Genomic DNA, 19637 nt, shown 5'->3' with positions numbered 1-19637 from the left:
GCATGTAAATTTGGTTTTGAAAATGGTTGAACTAATATTTCTGAGTTGTACAAACTTTCATGATGAAAGGTAGAATTTTCTGTCCTGCATAGTTGGACACATTAGGAAGTTCTGAAAGAGTCTCATATCATCTGTCTTCCTAAAAGAATCTACAATACAGGGATAGGAGAAGGAGCAGTAGTAGAAAAAAAGCTAAATTTCTGCAGGACACTATGAAACTATGAAAGTAAGAAATAAAAGTTAGAGGTAGTTTTGCTAGACTGTGTATCAGCTTTTACTGTTAGCTAATAACTTGTCACATTCCTACCCTAATATTTCATTAAGTACTCCTTTGTATTTATCTGCAATGAAAAGACTCAGCAACAAACAGTTTTACAGTAATTCATCCAATTTAAAAGCTAATTACTGGAAAGGGATCATCACAACAACAGAAACAGTTCATGTAATTTAAAATAAGCTTTCCAATTACACAGAAAATACTACTACTAAAATGCCGCCTATATGTTTTTAGTAACAAGGTAAAAGAAGAATCTGACAGCGGCTGCTGCTGTTTTAAACCAGCTTTACAAAACCTTGCAGAACCAAATCTTGATACCAGACATGAAACAGGCTAATGTTCAACCCACACTACAGGATATGGATTAAAACCAGATTTGCCAAGCCTTTCAGATGTTTTCTACATTTGCTGTGTGGTCATAACTTCTGTTTTTGTAAACAAAGAATGCATACTCCCTACAAATGGTGCCTTGTGAAGCAACACAAGCAGCAAGAGAATACATGGCTTGGTTCAGAAATCCATAAATATATTTAAATATTAATTTCTACCATGAGACAAGTAACTGTTCTATCTCTGCCTCTCATAAACCAATCAGGTTTTCTATAACACGTACCTGTAGAAGTAGCAATGCGTCCTTTCCCTTCCCGTTCTGTTTCTATCAGTCGGAGGCCTCTTTCTACATAGCTTTGGAAGAATTGTGAGGAATTTTTGAGGAAGGGCTCAATGTCTGCATCAGAATATTTCTTCTTGTATTCATACAGTTCTGCCAGACCCTGGGAGGGAAGAGTTGTTATGTATTACTACAGCTGCTGCATACACCATTCTAGTGTATCATGTTCTCTTTCTTGCAGGAAGGGGGCACTCACCTCCTTGGTGTTCTCCTTTGAGCCAATCTTCTTAAATATTTCTGCCAAAATATCATTGACTTTGGCTTTTGAAGCCTTTTCCTCCTAAATAAATAAACAACAGGAGACTTTTAAAGCAAAGCAAATAAAACCAAACAGAAATCATGACACCCATGACACCCTCAGACCTGCTAGATGAATACAGAGCTTCCAAGATGAAGAAAATCTTGAAGTGATCAGCGTTCTACATAGACATTTTATACTCAGTATATGAGCAAGGAAGCTGTAGGACTTCTTCCGAGAACTTAAGTGTTTAAAACCTGCTTTGGATGGGGCTAACTTTTAGTAGATCAGATACAGTACCATGCAGCATAAAATTTATGCTGCACATTTGAATCTCCTGGAGAGTACTTCATCCTGGGATATGCATAGAATAGTCAGATAAACGCACACAACAAATTCCAAAACAGCTGCAAATGAAAATTTCGCTTTAGAAGAGTATTTCCAATGTTAGTTGAATGTTGAAAAGGGAATTATTTGATATTCCACAAACACAAAATTAAGTTTATTTCTTAAATAAGTTGCCTTACACTCACTTCCCCTGCCAACACATTTTCTTTACTTACTATGCGAGAAGCTCCTTTTTCTGTATCCTTATCAGCTTTTCCAGTCTGGTCCATGGCATGTTTCATTACTCTACAAAGGTGAGCTTCTAGCTCTGACTCATTTTTGTTATCTATCATTGTTAAATGATCTAAGATCTAAAATGAGAAAAAAGGAGAATTAAAAAAAAAAGAAGAGGAAATACTGTAGAGACTGCATGAACATCCAATTTAAAAATATATGACTAGTGATTGCTCTGACCTTGGGCCCTTTCAACTTGCACAGGGTGTGAAGCAGAGTCTTCAATGTCCTAATAGGGAACTCACTCTTACATTGCTTCAGCTTCTCTTTGGGAAAGACCTTCATGAAAATGTGGATATCCAGCAGGATCCGATCCAGATTGATGCTATTAATGGTTTCCGGAAGAAGACGCACCATTCTCCACAGACACTGGAATGAGAGGCTGACTTAAAGCAAGACAACTCAAGAAAGAAGCACTTGATTATATAAGTACAAGTTACACAATACCATTACTGAGCCACTTCACTCTGCTAGCACATCATACAGGCACACACTGTGTCTGCTGCTCAAGCTAATTTGCACTGGTACGTACTTTCTTTTTGTAACTGGCTGTACAATATCCAGATCTTTCTTTAGAGCTGATGCATAAGTGAGGTGCTGACTTCTCTACCTATAATAGGGGACTGAACGCCTTGTGTGAAGAAATTTCAGCAGATAATACATATATGCTATGTACACCTACACACAGCACAAGTTCTTTAGATTTAACCTCACTAAGAATGCCTGAGCTGTCTTTAAATCATGCCAGCTACAAAAGGGTGTTGTATGGTAAGAAAAGATCGTGCTCATGCTTTAAATGCAGACGTTTGTCTGTTCACTCTGCCTATCAATACAGATGACAGGATACAAGCCAGCTCCAGTCTGGCACTGTTTGAATCCATAGCACAGTGCAGTGCCTAAGCAAACAAGCCCAGCAGGCGACTGTACACCTCTGTGTGCATTTTGTATCAGTGTACTCAAGTTTCTGTAAACTATTAACAGGTAAACAGCTGCCTCCGCAAGTTCCTATATGTGACATCTAATAAGACCAGAATTATAGAAGTTATAAGAAATATTTCAAATTATGGACACTAATTTTTTTTAACTCCATCTGTTCTTTCAGGTAAGGTGATTCAGACAAACCAAAATCTCTACTATAGGCTCACCTTCATGACAAGTTCTGCAAACTTAGGAGAACTGGCTGTTGCTAGAAGACTGTCTTGGAGCAAAACAAGCAGAGCACTGGAAGGAATAAATTTATAAACGTTACACAGAAAAAAGTGCTATACACGAGAAAAAAAGATGCCAACTCACCACAGAATATTACACCAGTGATTTGGGTTAGTCCAGCAGATGTGCAATAGCTCTCTCCTTTCTAGTACATTACAAGAACTTAAGATACAGTCTGCTGAACTTCAAAGCACAAAGAATCATACTAAGCTGGTTTGTTTAGCCTGTCTCCAGCTGTGCAGTCAAATTCTGTTCACAATCAGTGATCATTCTTTATTAGCTAGCTGAATGATTCTACAGGCATCGGTCTTTGCTTACAAAATAACTACCAAACTCAGTCATTCAAGGAACGCAAGAGAACAGGTAAAGAAGAGCAGTAATTGTGCAGTTTTCATTACATACCTCAAGATGTTGGTCTGATCAGACTTCTCCAGTACTTTCACTACCAAGAGGTTGACTGATCGGATGACCTGCTCACCCTCCTCAAGATCTTCAACTCGAGAATCCAGCATTAATGTAATAAGACCATGCATTAGGTCTTTAAGCACACCAGTGGATGCTTCTCGAGCCAGACTCTCTATCTGAAATAGCTACAGATTGAAGAAAGTGTAAGTTTTCCCTGCACATGATCCTTTAGTATAGGGACTTCTCTAGACTACACTATCAAACCATGACATCTCCCCATTTCCCACAAGAGTAAAAACAGTCAAAACACAACTATGAAGAAAGTTACTTTTACTGTGTGACTACTAGAAATACTCAGGCCACCAACTCAGCACTCAAAAGGTAAAGAATATTAAAAACAGAGGTTAACAGAAGTCTTAGTGGCTGTATCTTGCAGAAGCAGAGACCTTCTCTTTCCCAACATTTCGTTCCCCACCTGTTCTCAAAAGGTGTGATGATGAGCACTTGACGACAAACCTTTGTAAGAAAGACTCAGTAGTAAGCTAACCTAGGTACAGAACAGACATTCCATTCTCCCACAACTTCTGCACAGGAGTTGTTTGCTCTTCACCTTATCTTTTAGAGAAAAGCCTTACCGTGATCATGCTCCCAATAATACAGCTGTAAAGTCTGACGATCTCATCTTTGTCCAGCTTCTCATCTGCCATGTGTGTGTTGTAGATTAACCGGAGCTGCATAAATGTGGCTATTAGGAATTGGTCAATATGGCCAGACATAGCTTCTGCTTTGTCCTCCTGTTTGAGTACCTCATCAATCTAAGATTTAAAACCAGAATGCTCTAATGAAGTCAACACAATGCAAACAGTGCAAAACAACAATAATTTAAATAGTGTTCTACAAGAAGGTTTTTACCATGACCAATCCATTTGCCAAGGCAGTTGTATTCTAAGCTTTCACCCAAAATCAGTAGCTAGAGACTTGTATTGCTAATCCAAACCCAACCACTTACTGACATTTTTAGAGAACTGTAATCTTATCCTGTAGACAAATGAAAACATCAACAGCAGCATTATAGATGCTGAAATTTACAGCTTTATGAGATCCCCTGAACAAAAAAAAAATTTAAAAAGTTAAAGCCACCATAAATTCATGCAAAAACTATGGGGCAAAACAATTCTTCTAAATTTAAACTGTTATAGAGATCCTTGACAGAGGTTAAGTCTCATTGACTAACTGGCTTTTCCAAAGTCATAGTACAAATAATTTGACAAAACCAAAAATATAACACAGAAGCACTAATGAAAAAAGCATTAAGTTTATTCTATAACTTCCAAGTGGAATTTCTATTGCTAAAGCGAGTCAGATGGCCCCTGTGCACTTAGTTTTGTCATCAGGGAGATCCTGAGCAGAGCCCACGTCACCTGACATGACTGCTCCACCACAGTGCAACTCATCACCCTCGCAGGCAAAGTACAGTGTGATTAACTGCTACCTTAATTCACTTACCTGTGTCAGAGCCTGGATGCTTGTATTTATATCACCACTGGCTACTTGAGAAATGACAAAGTTGATAGTAGAAGCTGTGTTACTGTGCATGTCATCAAAGTGAGGGGACACAGCACGGATTCTAAAGGGTTGAAAACAGGATTCATTACTTTTTGGAGAGCTAGTTTAGTATACACCTAACTGGTGTATTTCAATGATGATTTAGAGACTAGGAAAAAATATTTATTTCTTCACTGAGGATTCTCAAGGAAGCAATCATTCCTTTTACCATGTCTATTGCACTATTTGTAAAGACACTGATGATGCACTTACAAACTCAAGACCCTGTAACTATAAAAATGCCTAAGTAGAACTCACATTTTTCATTAAAAATAACTGCTCTCCAGATTTCAGAAGAGTACAACACACTTTTGTTTTGCTATCTCTTCAAATCAGCTGACATTACCCTCTCATGAAAACAAGTATGAATGTAGAAACTAGCACTATAAATTCACCTTCTCAATACTTTTTAGGCAGCCCAGCTGATTTCACCTAGGAGTTAAAACTAAACTCACTTGGGCTCAGGAATCAAGACTGGCTCAAAGATGTCATCAAGTTTGTGCTGTACAAGTGCTGGCATCTCACATCTGACGGTTCCATTGTCATTTTCAATTTCATCAAGATCCAGCTGAAATTCCCGTGGGACTGTATGTGTTGTCTCAGAGTGGCTGCCCATGTTGCGATTTTGGCTACAGAAACCAGGAGGTAGTTTTAGTTTATTATACATACAGTGCTTATTATACATACATAAGAGGCAAGAATATTAGCACTAGTATCCACTGGTAGCCCTAAAGCTCTCATAGCAGCACAGGTTTTGCAGTTTGGATTACATTCAAGCCCCTTAACTCCCCCTTGCCTTTCCCCTAGTCCTTAGTAAAACAAACACTGTAGGCTAGAAGAGCAGCTGCTACTTACTTTGCCCTCCTAGTTTATCTTTTAAACCACAAGATGCCCTGTACCTGTGCTAGGTATGCATGGGTGGAGATAACTAGCACAGTTTACAGTACTAGTCTACTTTACTTCCTTTACTAGTATAAAGGAATATAACTTTAAAGTTTGAGTGGCCTTTTTTCACCTTTGTTTTTTAAATAATGGATAGGATGCACATGTACAGAGCAACCTCACAACCTCCTCTGAATCGCAGACTCCCAGCATCCCCTCATGACCTATGCTGCAAATCAGATTTTTCAAGGAAATATTTTAATACATAGCTCTCAGCACAGACTTTTATTCCCAAACAATGAGCAGGTGGCAAGGAATAGTTCCTGAGCTTTCTGTTTCGGGTACTCTTGCCCCAGGCTCTACAATTCACACATGCTTATCCATTTCTGTGGTTTGTGTCTAACATAACTAGAACAGGGTCCAACAAATACCAAGTTAAATGCAACTAAAAGTTCTCCCAATATTTTGAACAGTTGCTTAATGTGGAAGCGCCATGTCTGTCTGCAGCTTGATCTACAGTCACCTTGGCAGAAACCCATATTTCTGTTTTCTTTCTTTTCTTTAATTCAGAGACCTGTAAATAACCTAGAACTAACCATGGAAAACCCATCACCCTCAGGAAGGGATGGCTAGGATAGAAATTGAAAGATACAAGAGCCTTGCTACCACGGAGTTAGTGGGCAGTACTTACATCCTATAAGTGCGATACATAATTCTGTCCATGGAGAAGCAGTGAAAAAAGGCACAAGACCATTTAGAAAGATTTAAAGACAGACAAGACAAAAAATTTCAGACATTCAGATTTATATTATTTGGCCATTTTTCACAACATGCAAAGATGATGATACAGGAACTAAAATGACATTGCCAGACATATTGGCACATACACTATGCAGGCAAGAGACCATAATGTAACATTACATACTTGAGTTTGGAGGACATGTCCTCAGCTTGTCCCTTGCGCATCATGCTGGTGTTGGCACTGATGTTCTGAGTACGCTGGGGTTTCTCCTCTGCCTGTCTCACTGGAGCAGAAGTGGGTCTCTTGGCTGACCGTTTTATTCTTTCCTCCAGCATGCTCATGTCTTTCTCTGAAAGCTGTAACACAATGCTTTCAACTCAACCTGAGTTGTATGGGTTTTAGAAAACTCAGTCACCTACAGGATTCACACCATACTTATTAGTACAGACTGAAGTTCTCTAATACGAAGGTGGGAATTTTGTCAATGCTACCTCCTAGAAGCAAACTCACCAGGACACTCTGGACTGTCAGGTGCTACTTCAAGAGCTAACTAACACACGTTGACAAGCTGTAATACAGAATGCACCTATTTCTAGCCCACATAACTTTCAAAAAACAGTATATCTTGAATTCAAACTATAGAGTACTATCCTGTGCTTGTAATTGTTGCAAGTGTTGCTGCAAAAACCCCAAACAAAAAAACCCCACCCACCTTTCTATATTTGCTATTAGCAGGCCAGGCAGTACTTTAACACTCTAGACCCTGCCACAGAGGCCAGAGTCCTGACAGTTGTCCTATTCAATGTACTCATAATTCAATATGAACACCAGATCAGGCAACTTAATGCTCCAATTTACCTGCTTATCTACCAGACCAAAGCCTGCCAATAACTCTATTTGAGCAAAAATAGGCACTACAATTTCATGAGAAGTACTCTCCAGCATCCCCATGATTTAGAAACCTTCCTGAGAACCCATAGTTGGGCCATACTGAAGCCCAGAAAATCATGGTTTAAAAGGGCTGAATTGTTCAGGTGCTACAGTTTTTCCTTTACCTTGAAAATTCAAAACTAAGCAGACTATCTAGAACTGAGGCAGAAGCAGATTGCACTCTGAACAATTGTTAAGTAGGATGAAAATCTAAAATGTTAATAAAAATGTAACATTAAACCTCATGGGAACAGTTACCAGAGAAAATAAGAGTCATGTTAAATTTCAACTTTTCAAGAAGCTAGAAGTTTAAACAAAAAACAAACAAAAAAAAAAAAGGCAGCCTTGCTTCCCCTGCTTGTCATATTCCATAAAATACCCATCCAATATCTTGTATGCCCTATGGCATATGACACAACACAACAAAGCCGCAAAGGTATTAAAATATCTATCATATTCCTATCAGTTTTAGTGCTGCTAGAAACATTACCAAGAACAAATCCAGAGAACAGAACTGTAAAAAATTATCTAACTGCTCTTGATTAGATCTCAGATTAGAATTCAGTGTACTTAATCTGATATGCACAGTAATTATAAACACAGTCAACTAGCTTTCCATTGTTGGGCACTGGAAAATGAGTTTGGCCACCTTCAACTTTTACAGCATTTTAGATGATAATAGCCAAGTATGATTTTCAGAGAGCAAAAGAGCAGCAATACAAAGCGACATAGTACTGACACTTCAAAAATGAAATGCAGTAAGATAAAGCAAGCAATCCAAACTCACAAGACTTCAACTGCAAAGCAATTGGATAAATTTGGCATAAAGAAAAAAAAGGTGAGGACTTAACTGAGCCAAACCAACCAGCTTTTTTCGGCCAAACAAGTTAATCCAAATATTCTCAATCAGAGGCATTACTTGTACAGTTGACTATAACGCAAGTTACTCTTTATGAACAATTTAATTCCCATGAAGATCAATGTTTTTCTCTTTTTTTCTATTTCCAGTTTTTTTTTCATTCATGCATATCCAGGTTACATATACATCTCTTTTACTGGAGGCTGAGAGCTGGGGTTGGGAGTATGCTGAAGAGAAGGCTCTGAGGAGACCTCATTGCAGTCTTCCAGTACCTGAAAGGGGCCTACAAGGAAGCTGGAGAGGGACTTCTAATAGGAGCATGCAGTGACAGAAAAGCGGTAATTAATATAAATTAAAGAAACTAAATGAAATTGGATTAAAATCTCTTGACTGTGAGAATGGCTGAGGCAATGAAACAGGATACACACTCTCTGGAAGTGTTCAAGTGTCTCTGCCCATGGCAGAGGGTTTGGACCTAAATGGTTTTTCAAGACCCTTTTCAAACCATTCTAAGATTTCATATATTCTATAGTCTGGGATTAACCAAATAGTCATCAGAGGATCTATGATGTAGTAAGTTATTTTCAAAACTACAAAAATCACAATAACAAGCAAAACAGTGCTAATTCCCTACAAAAGTGTAAGGACTTAAAGAAAAACCAAACCACCAAACCCCAAACAAAAAAATCCATAAACCAAACCAAGCACAGCACCCTAACCCCAAATCCCCTATAAACTTATTTGCAGTTATACTGACATTTCCAATCAGCTTGAACACTTGGTCACCATGGACGTTGTAGACTGTCACAATGGTATTCAGTGCAGCGTTGCGCACAGCGTTGTCTCGGTCACCGATGTGAGTTGCCATTTCTTTTAAGGCTTTCCCTGGAGTCGGCTGGCATACATTCATGCCATATGATTCAACCAGACATCCAAGCTCTTCCAAGCATTCTAAAAGAAGAAAATAACATATGCACTTTCAATTTTAAAACTGCTGGGAAAAGAGCACTCCCAATTCCTGTGTTGCCTGCACAACTTGAACGTTTACTGTAGAGAACTGCCTATCATAAAGCTGATGACAGATATACTCCAGGTGATTTATGGGATCAATAGTAAGCTACAGCAGACCACTTCACAGATAGTATCTAAAAGCTGTCAGTCACTCCTCTACACTTCAAGTATTTCCTATAATGATGTATGAGCAATGTTACAGTTAGCATCACATTCAGGTAAACAGTTGTGAGCTTGCAATACTATATTATGTATAGAATTCAACTTTCTGCTTATACCAGGTAAGATATTTTCCAAGTGACAGGTAGTTGTTTGAACTACAAATACCACAACTTTATTATAGACATTACTTGTGGTGAGACAGATGTCCAGTGTAGAGACATGTCTTGATCAGATTAACTGATTCCCTTGCTGAGTAGGAAAACAGTATTGTCACTGTTCTCCCCAGCACTGTTTCACTAAGAAAACAAGACTACTCAAAGGACTCATAATACTCATAGCAACTTAAGAAATTACTTGTCTTCGGGGGGACAAAGACACCAAAAAATAAAAAGCAACATGTAGCTACTTGAAATACTGATCATTTAAACACTTACAAACATCTGCATAAAATGCCATGTGCACACAAATCTCACATCCCACCCAACATTCTTATGCTGCGTTTTTCAAGATGTAAGCCAAAGCAATTTCAAGTACTTTGCACATGTGCAGTTCAACAGGCCATTTCCCACCTGCACGTTGTTTGGAGTTTTTTGATTTTGTCCCCTCCATGATAAAAGGGAACATCTTGCTGGCAGGATAGATGCGACACATTCTGTTCAGAATTGCACGTACATCCTTACGGATGACATCTTTCGGTTCTCCTACCTAATGGAAAATTAATTTAAAAATAAAAATTAAAAAGAGGGGAAGAAATACAGAATATTCTATACCATCCCATGATACTTTTGACTACTCTAAATAGTTTTAGGAAAGCCAGAATCATTCTTAAGGTAAAATCCCTTTTTTGTCAATGGCTTTTAAAGGGTAATATGCAATATAGAATCATGAAAATGAGAAAAGACAACCTTAAGATCATCAAGTCAAACTGTTAAACCAACACTGCCAAGTCTACCATTAAACCATGTCCCCAGGTGTGACATCTACATGTCTTCTAAATACTTCCAGGGATGGAGACTCAACCTCTTCTCTGGGCAGCCTGTTTCAGTGATCGACAACCCATTCAGTGAAGAAATTTTTCCAAATATCCAAAGCCTCCCCTAGAACAACTTGTGGCCTTTTGCTCTCATTCTATTCAATTGTTACTTGATAAGACAATACCAACACCCCCCTCACTACAACCTCCTTTCAGGTAGTTCTAAAGAGCACTAAGATCTCCCCTGAGCCTCCTTTTCTCCAGGTTAAAAAACCACAGCCTTTTGAATCTCAAACCAGCCATCAACTGGATTTAACTCCATTCACAATACATTTAGAATGAACATACTGCCATGTTTGATAGCAATCTGACATATTCCTCATGAAAAAATAACATCAGCTTCAGTAAAACAAATTGTACCTTTAGGATAAGATATGGGATGAAAGAGGATGCTTCATTTTCGGTGAGGTGATACTCTTCTTGATTCAGCAAATTGAAAAGCAATTTAAGGTATTCTAGTGCTTTCATCAAAACACTTGTGTTGGTATCAAAGAACCTCAGGGTAAGCCATTTTAGGATCAAATCCAGGCAGCTGATGACTCCATCTTTTTCACTCTCCAAGTGCTTGAAGAAAGTGAAAAAAAAAAAGGTTATGTAAATGAAACACACATATACATTGTTCAAGAAGAAAATAAACTAAGCTATGTCTGGTAAGAAAATCTACATTTATTGGCAGATTCTTAGAATCATACATACTGACTTAACTTACATGGCCTTCCGAAATTCTAAAAAAGTCTCTGGTGAGGAAATTCTCCCTTCTCCCAAGAACAGTATTAATACCAACTTCATCATACCTCTGAAAATTACTTCTATGTATGTTTAAGTTTCAACTACACAGAACACTGACCCCTGGCTCCTCAAAGAATTTCTATTTTAATTTAAGCAGTATTTTTCACAGCAGAGAGTAATTCTATCAGCCTCATCTTCTACCACAAATCCAAACTCACCTCAATCATAACAGTCAGTGCTTTGTTGTGGTGCTGGAAGTCTGCATGAAACATCTCATCCTGTAGCCATTTGGCCACACAAGTGGACATCTGAGTTTTTAGCTGTTCAATATATTCATCACGAGGAGTAGTGAAATTCCACTTTAACACCTGTAAAAGGCAGCATTTAGAATTCACATAAAGCAATACCTTTTCTTCCTGACAGATGCTGCTGACTGAAAATCTTCTAATTCTGCTTCAGAATTTGTTTTCAAAGCCTCCTTATTGCCAAGAAGTAATGAAAAATCAGTGATTGCTCAGCTTTTTTTCGTGTGACAAGTTTTCTTCAGATGGACTAGTTATCCTTATGCCATTATCTTAATGATTATCTCGAAGTCGTTGCTTTTAACCTCCAGACAGGCCTACCTACTAGCAAGTTACAAAGAACATGCATATTTTCAATAACAGAATTTCACTACAATCTGCTAAGTTTGGGGCTCTGCTCAAAATAAGTATATTAAAGCATTTGCGAAGTACCCTAGAATTCTGACATTGTACATACAAACAATTGACTAAGCTTAATGATACTTCCTAACTTGAAAAATGTAAAAAGGCCTCTGGCTTTTACGACAGGGCATAAATGCACAAAATTTGAAAATCAGAAAACACCACAGTAAGCCCACTATTGATGTATAAAATTCAACTCAAGAATCAGACTCCAAGAGATGGAGAGTGGCTAACACATGCCACAGTATGTTTAATTCTAAATTAAAAACTAAAGAATGCGTCAAAAGCCTCCACTTCAAAACTTGTGAATGCATTCTGGTTTTTCTCACCTTCAGAGCTTTCTCTTCTTTCATCCTCTGTTCTTTCCCATTTGGGACAATGATAAAAATAGGGCCTGATTTATCATCATCTTCCTTCAGATTAGGCTTGCTTAGCACCTTCTTTCCCTGTACACCCTGAAAGAAGCAAGGTATTAGCAGGCAACACAAGCCATATATATGCCTCAGTCCCAACAACTGCCAGCGTTAGATACTTGCCACCCTCATGCTGCCTATGTGTACAAGAGCCAGAGAGAAGCTGAAAGAAAAATGTTGATTAGAAGTTTAAAAGTATGTGCTCAGCCACTGTGGAAGCAATACGCATGACAGTGTGCGCAGTAGTACTCTGTGAATTATGACACATTACTCTCAACCAGTGTGCTAGTCACCCACACACATCCCTAAAACTCAACGCGGTACCTGTTTGATAGACTGGCTCTTTGTCAGACTTGAACCGCCCTTGCTGAGGCTTGCATTAGCTTTGGACAGGCGGGCATTACCCTTGGACATACTGCTATTAACATCTGACTGCTGTAAATAAGCCATAGAAAAGTCTTTGCTGTGGATGTGTTAAAAGGTTTGGAATGGAAACTCTTGAGAGTAAGCAGCTGTCTGACAGAACACTGCATTAACTTCAGCAAACCTACAATATCCTTCAAGGTTTGTTCTGCTCATTCTTGCCATGAATATGGACCTACACCAAATGTTCTTGTAACAACACTACTTCAGACAATGGAGACAATGGGACTAGAACAATTTGGGTTATTTTTAGTTACACATATAGGACAAACTTTATTATTAACAGCAAAAAAAATTTACTGTAACACAACAGGAAAACCTAACCAAAAATTGACTGTAATCAGTTGAGATTATTATTTTTTTAAGCATACTCCTTCCCTTTTTTCCATTTTTGATTGAGAACTTTTTAGCCTTCATACGGTAAGGCAGAGATTAATTTTTTATACATGGGTTCAAAATCAACATTCAAGTGCAACATTTGACCTGAAATGGTAAGAATGAATTCTAAATAGCACAAAGTTGAAGAGGCCAAGAAAACCTGGAACAAACAGAAATGCTCATAAGACTGATTTTTGATAATATGCACTTTAGGAATTAATTAGCTAATGACAAAAGCAGCGATCAGGTAAGTGATACAGGAATGCCTGTCATTTCAGAGTTCGGACAAGCATGAAGATTTTTAATAAAAGTTGTCCCTAGCAAGGACTACACCTTTCTACCTACAAAAATATTAACAAACCACAGCTACTAACTTCATAAAACTGATTTTACACAAAATGCAATCAACATACCTTAGTTTTAGAGGAGAGTCCTCCTGCTTTGGCTTTTTTGAGATCAGGCTTGGGTTCCATGGTATTAGACCCCAAATCATCAGCAAATGCTGGAGAAACAATTGACCATTTAAAGTTATCTAGAAGCCTATTTTAGGTTCTAAGTTTTCTGTTCTTAGGGCATAAGAAAAACTCTTTGTGGATATAATATGCTTAATCACACATATGTCTGTGGACTTTAGACCCACTGAAGAAGTCCCTTAAATTCCATGTTAGCATACAAAGTTTTCCTAATTAAGATCATGATATGTCAGCCAATTTGTCATTTTTCAGAACAATTAAAAAATGTAGACATATATACTGTGCAGGCTAATGTCTAGAGCTGTAGTTGCACCTGGCTTGAGAAGGCAAGCTAGCCCCAGCAAGCAGGACTACTTCTTCAAATGATTTGTCCCGTAATCCCATCACACAAGCATTCTGGAAGCCCCACAGTGAACTACACTGAGGAAATAGTCCAGAAAAAATAACGTGAAAACATTTTAAAAAAATATTATTAAAATCAGATTAGTATTAGAAAAAAATCTCTCCCTTCAGACCAGCTTGGTTTTAGCTTCAATACCAAGTAGATATTTTCAAGTTTTCAAAGAGCAGCTGACAGATGGCTGTGTGGAAAGGAAACACCCTCCTACACTGGAAGCTGATTCAAATGCAAGAAAGACCAAACCCCTAACTATGCTGAATACCTCTTCTCCAGCTAAGTATGTTTACTCCACTGGCAAGTCAAAAAGCTTCAAATCCACCATTTTCTCAGCCATTTCCCAAAATGTCAGAGAGGTTACCTGATGCAGGCTGGAATTTGGCTGGAGCTGCTCCTCCTACCACTCTGGAAGATGTTTTAGCAAGAGGAGCTGGTTTGGCTGGCATGTTGGCTTTGGCTTTCTCAAGCATGGCCAGTACTTGGTCTTTGGAAGTTGGCTAGAGAATAAAAAGTGCAAAAAAGAAGTGATAAATTTAGTAGTATATATCACTAATCTTTCCAATACATGCTACAAACAACAGAAACAAAAGTAGCTTGAAACAATCCATGCTCTGTTAAGCATCTCAGAGGATGCTCATCCTAAAACATCACTGTTCTCAGATACTTTTCTTCTGAGTTAATAAATCTTTCGTTAAAGTTTCTTCTGCAAGATCTATGGGAAATACGCAAACCAGCAATGTGTTCTAGGTAAGTGGTCTTCAGACATCAAATTAAGTGCCTATTCACCACTCAGGGGTCCATAAGTCAAACCAAACTGCTAGAAATCATGTTAAAGTATGAGTACAAAGGCATAGAGTGGGACAGGACCTGGTATGGAAGCTATCCGCAAACACATTTTTTTCAGAAGAAAAGCAGAGTGAATAAGTATCAAGCTTTTGAAGTAATAAGCCTGTAATGGCAGTAATAATTTTTGAAGCAGAGAAAGCTCTAGCTCACAGCTGATACTATTTTCAGTCCCCCTGAAAATATTCAATGCAGACAAGCTTACATGACTCAAGAGAGCATGTCATGAGACTGTGAATAGGACTTAATATTCACTCATTCAAGATCATATGATCTAATCTCTCTAAGAGAAGTACCTTCAGCTTGCCAGTGGCTTTTGCCATCTTCTCAAAGCCAAGATGCATCATGAAGAAGGGCAGGGCATCCTGTGCCTTTTTGCGCACATCCCCATTTCGATCTTCAAGGCAGGAGTACAGGTGAGGCACACACAAGAGTAGGTCAGAAGGAACAGAACGGAGGGCAGGCAACTTCTCAGCCAACCAACCAAGAAGCTGAAAGAAAGTTTTAAAATAAAAGCTTTTAAAGAAGTGTTCACAGTGCTGTGTCAGGCCATGAGAGTATGAATAGTAGTCCTTCACATACCATTACATTCTACAGTGTAAGAAAGAAAAACCCACCCAAACTTTTTGTCAGACAAGTATCCTTGAACAACATATATTTTCATATCAAAAAAATTACAAAAATTGAAAGTTAAGTACAGCACATCACGCAACTATCTTAAAACTTTAAGCCTGGTCTCTTTGCAGGCTGTTTCTTCCTTTTGAAAGGAACAGAATTCCAGCAGCACTTTTTAATGTCTCCAGTTCTATTCTGTGGTGAATTTGAGGGAATACAACACTAGAACTCTTAAAACGCTAACCAAAACAGACAAAAGTTTCATTTTAGAAGCACAGAAGTCTAAATGACAGTTATGATGCAGGAAGAAAGCTTGTTATTAGCCTTTTGAGGTTTAACAATTTTATGTCAGTACAAATACACAGCTACTTGCTTTCCCACGTAATGGTAGCATTGTGCCATTTCAGTCTGCATAGATAAAGAGTCCATAGCACATAAGATTATTTTGATTTGACACATACAAATTTACTTGACAGAAGCCTACCTCTTGTCTTAGGAAAGGATTTTCTTTTTTTAGCTCTTCAGACAGGTCTTCCCCTTCCAACCACTCCTTCATGCCAGTTTGTTCAGCCCAGGCATTCACAGTTGCCAGTGCAGCAGCACGAACATTATTCTGCAGCAAGAACAAGATTTAAAAAGAATAAACCTAAAGAGGGGTCAGAAGATTATGACAGAAAAAGCAATAGTCCTCCTTCCTATGAAAGCAAAAAGCTACACATTACAGGCTTTGAAATCTCTTATTTGCAGCTCGAGAAGTGTAAGATTCAGAAGAATTTAGTTTCAGTGATGATATCAGCTACTGTAATCCCCAAATCAGACATTAAACTTACATTTTTTAAATAGTTTAATAAAGAGGGCGAAGTTTAATAAGGAGAGTGAAAGGGTATCTCTAAAATAACTTTTACATGCTACCATTCACTAATGACAATTCTGGGAGTCTAACTCTTAAAGAAGATAAAAAATAATTTGACTTATATAGTGCTTAAAATAAACTGCACATTCATGAATCAAGGCAAGTGGATTATGGAGCCTGCTATTAGGACACTCATTTAGGATACACATGAGCAAAAGTCATATCAGGAATGAGGGAGCCCTCTAACTCCTACCTATTTCCATCTTTAGTGTTTTTTCCAAGCAAAATTTAGAACAGCACCCTTTTTTGAAGGGGCTATATGAAGTTATGAGAAGCCAGATGGAATATTTAACAACCATGGTTCTTTAAAACTTTTATCAGTCTAGACATGACTCTATACATACAACCCTCTCCTGCAGGCTGAATTTCTGAGGAAAGCTAATAACGTAGCAGACTCAGTTAAGTATGAACCATATTAAATAGACAAGTAACATTCAGGCATATATGTAAACAAGAAGTCAGCATCCTTGCTTTACCAGCTTCTTCCACCTTCTATCTTATTGAGGAAAAGAAATCATGTACTGCAGGTAAATACATGCTCATCAGCCTCTCTGACAAGGCTTTGGTTCCCACCACCCTAATTTAATTTATCTTCACTCATGCTTCAAGCTGATTATTTTCCTCAACTATTCTACTTTTATAGTGGACTAGCAGGTCCACTATAAAAGTAGGTCCACATATTAAAGTAGGACCTAAAATGGACCACCCTCATCTTCAAAAACTTGATAGATTTGATAAACTAGGTAAATCTTGCCTTTGCAGTACTTAAAAAAAAATACCACTGTAAGAGTGCTCAAACAAGCATACAATCTTCTTTGTCAGCATTACAGTGCTTACAAGTTATGTCAGTATTATGCATTTTAGTAACTAAGTTAATCACAATTGGTCTTATCCTTAAACCACGTGCTTGCAATTCTCCTACCAGTCTTGGGCACTGAGCAACATGGTCTACTGGAAAGTGTCCCTGCCAATGGCAGAGGGGTTGGAACTAGATGGTTTGTAGGGTTCCTTTCCAACCTAAAAAGTTCTATGACTCTACAAGAGAAGCTTGCTGTTATCTCAGGATAATTGGTGAGTTAAAAGAAGAACTTAAGAGTCGCATAAAATCTCAGTTCTTGAAGACTCTTCATAGAGAAAAAATTGAATCAGGAGATTTTTTATCTAGCCCTAGAACCAGTCCAAGTCCTTCCATTGTTTGGGACAGGTAGATCCAGCTTCTGCTCTTTTTCCTACTCACATTCCAAGCAGAGACAGCTGAAGTATGCTGTCTTTGATAATTGCCCAAGACTTTTGGCACAAGATATTGGCACCTTCCCAAGCCTCTTTACCCATTGCTTCATATAGCTCTTTCCCATGGTCCTAAGCTTGATTTTGACACAGCATCCTGGCAAACTCGATGCTCATGTTATTTATACAAGCTTCAGTGTCAGTTACGAATGTCCTATGTCTACCACCAATTCAAAGGTCTCCCCTAGTGACAAAGACAACAATGTATACCAGAATCCACAGTGATACACTAAAAATTCTACAAGAAACTTTACCAAGCAAACCTGTTCAGTGTCTAAAACGGTGTACTTTCAGCAGCAGAAATATGCATATAGTCACCACATTTATTTAAAGGCCAGATTGTTCCACTGGGTTAAGTTACAGGGAAGAAAATATATATGAATATACATTCAGGCACATATTTATACTTGAATATTAAGTTGACATTCAGGCAAGAAAATTGGTAAGCTTCCAAGCAAGTTTTAACTACCATTCAACTTTCAGGCATAGCTCAGATACACAAAATGCAAAGATCCTGATGTCTGTCCTACCTTACTATCTCCGAGGACTGTAATGACAGGAATCCCCAAATTCTTCACATACTGTTTGATATTGGGGCCCATTGCTGTTGCTAGTTGCTGAAGAATGCTCAGTGTTTGTTGCACCTATAACATAAGGAAAAAAAGGTTTTAAATAAAACAGCATTACAAGCATTTGTGGAAAAGCTCCTAGTTATACAGGGAAAAGAGACACTGCTATATATTAAACGTTTACTTTAGAATGCCTGCTCAATGACACCTATTCCAGCCTTCAAATCCATCACACTGAAAAATAAAAAATAATTCCATATTCTGAGCAAATTAAGTTTCAAGTAAAAATATTTTCAAACAAGGCACAATTCATTTTTGTCACAAATTAAGCAATTAGTTAAATTATTTTAAGATTTCCTTATATTGCACTCAGAATAAAGGTAGACTTTCCTTTCTTTCAAAGCATTTCTAAATTAAAAAAAGGCGAGTATTTATTAAAACAGGCAAATACATGATTTGGAAACACACAGTTCACTGTTTTCCAGCTGTTCATTTAATGACATTGAAAGAGACCAGAAATCATAACTTCTGTAAGTTTTAAGCTGGAAGCAACTGAAATAGGATTCTGAAAAACATACCAAGATTTTATTGGAGTCATTGAGACGACCCTTCAGAGCAGCTGGAAGTTCTCCGATGTTTGGCTGTATGAACTTTGCTTCATTTATTATGCTTGTCACTTCATCTAGACCTTCCTTTCTGATCTTCCAATTTTTATCCCCAATCTTAGACACTAGTTCTGCTGTGATCTTATCACTGCAAGAGAAAAACAGGTAAAGTGCCTGTTTACTTAGTAATATCTCTATTAGTATTTGAGCGCTTTAACACCATAGATTTCTGCTTAGAAAGCATTTTTAAAAGGAAAGTTTTTCATTGCAGTAGAAGTGTATCATCAGGTGCTAGAATCCAAACCTACCCAATATCTGTTCTCGGCAAGAGATCCACAACATCATTCCCAACCTCCTCCTGTTCTTCTTCTTCACCATCATCTCCCCCACCTCCCACGTTGTGCCTGGAAATGCCACGAGTTGGAGCTGGTGCTGTCTGTCCTTGCATCTGCAAGTAACATAAAATCAGAAACAACAATTTTACGGTTTTTCATTTGACATTAAAAATAAAACCACTTGCATGATATGAATGCACTGGCTGAGAACAATGGAATTCTAAACCACTACACTATTCAAACAAATCCAGGAATAAATAAATAAATAAAGTTCATAATGAAAAAAATTACTATTGAGGTAGCTACACA

General features: G+C 38.0%; 1 protein-coding gene and 1 non-coding gene across 6 annotated transcripts in view; both read right to left on the bottom strand.

The window, feature by feature from the left end:
* The window catches only part of CKAP5 (cytoskeleton associated protein 5), a 55584-nt gene that overhangs the window by 4541 nt on the left and 31406 nt on the right, over positions 1-19637 (bottom strand). For 4 of the 5 annotated variants that reach the window (XM_058836763.1, XM_058836790.1, XM_058836781.1 and 1 more), the window contains exons 21-43: positions 19302-19441; positions 18967-19141; positions 18350-18463; positions 16104-16232; positions 15301-15495; positions 14523-14658; positions 13705-13793; positions 12815-12925; positions 12407-12532; positions 11592-11741; positions 11005-11208; positions 10181-10316; positions 9196-9389; positions 6833-7005; positions 5481-5654; positions 4927-5047; positions 4056-4235; positions 3418-3605; positions 2952-3027; positions 1987-2175; positions 1749-1883; positions 1144-1227; positions 891-1050 (exon numbers count right to left, since the gene is read on the bottom strand). In XM_058836763.1, the coding sequence (XP_058692746.1) occupies positions 891-1050; positions 1144-1227; positions 1749-1883; positions 1987-2175; positions 2952-3027; positions 3418-3605; positions 4056-4235; positions 4927-5047; positions 5481-5654; positions 6833-7005; positions 9196-9389; positions 10181-10316; positions 11005-11208; positions 11592-11741; positions 12407-12532; positions 12815-12925; positions 13705-13793; positions 14523-14658; positions 15301-15495; positions 16104-16232; positions 18350-18463; positions 18967-19141; positions 19302-19441 (3379 nt within the window). The remainder of the gene's footprint in view (positions 1-890; positions 1051-1143; positions 1228-1748; positions 1884-1986; positions 2176-2951; positions 3028-3417; positions 3606-4055; positions 4236-4926; positions 5048-5480; positions 5655-6832; positions 7006-9195; positions 9390-10180; positions 10317-11004; positions 11209-11591; positions 11742-12406; positions 12533-12814; positions 12926-13704; positions 13794-14522; positions 14659-15300; positions 15496-16103; positions 16233-18349; positions 18464-18966; positions 19142-19301; positions 19442-19637) is intronic. The other variant, XM_058836800.1, reaches the window with a different exon arrangement.
* On the bottom strand, positions 4774-4884 carry LOC131575032 (small nucleolar RNA SNORD67). The gene has a single exon (XR_009276678.1). It is a non-coding gene; the product is annotated as a small nucleolar RNA SNORD67 (small nucleolar RNA).

The sequence above is a fragment of the Poecile atricapillus genome, chromosome 1 (genome assembly GCF_030490865.1).
Source record: "Poecile atricapillus isolate bPoeAtr1 chromosome 1, bPoeAtr1.hap1, whole genome shotgun sequence".
Taxonomy (NCBI): Eukaryota; Metazoa; Chordata; class Aves; order Passeriformes; family Paridae; genus Poecile; species Poecile atricapillus.
This window is presented reverse-complemented; position numbering and strand designations above follow the sequence as displayed.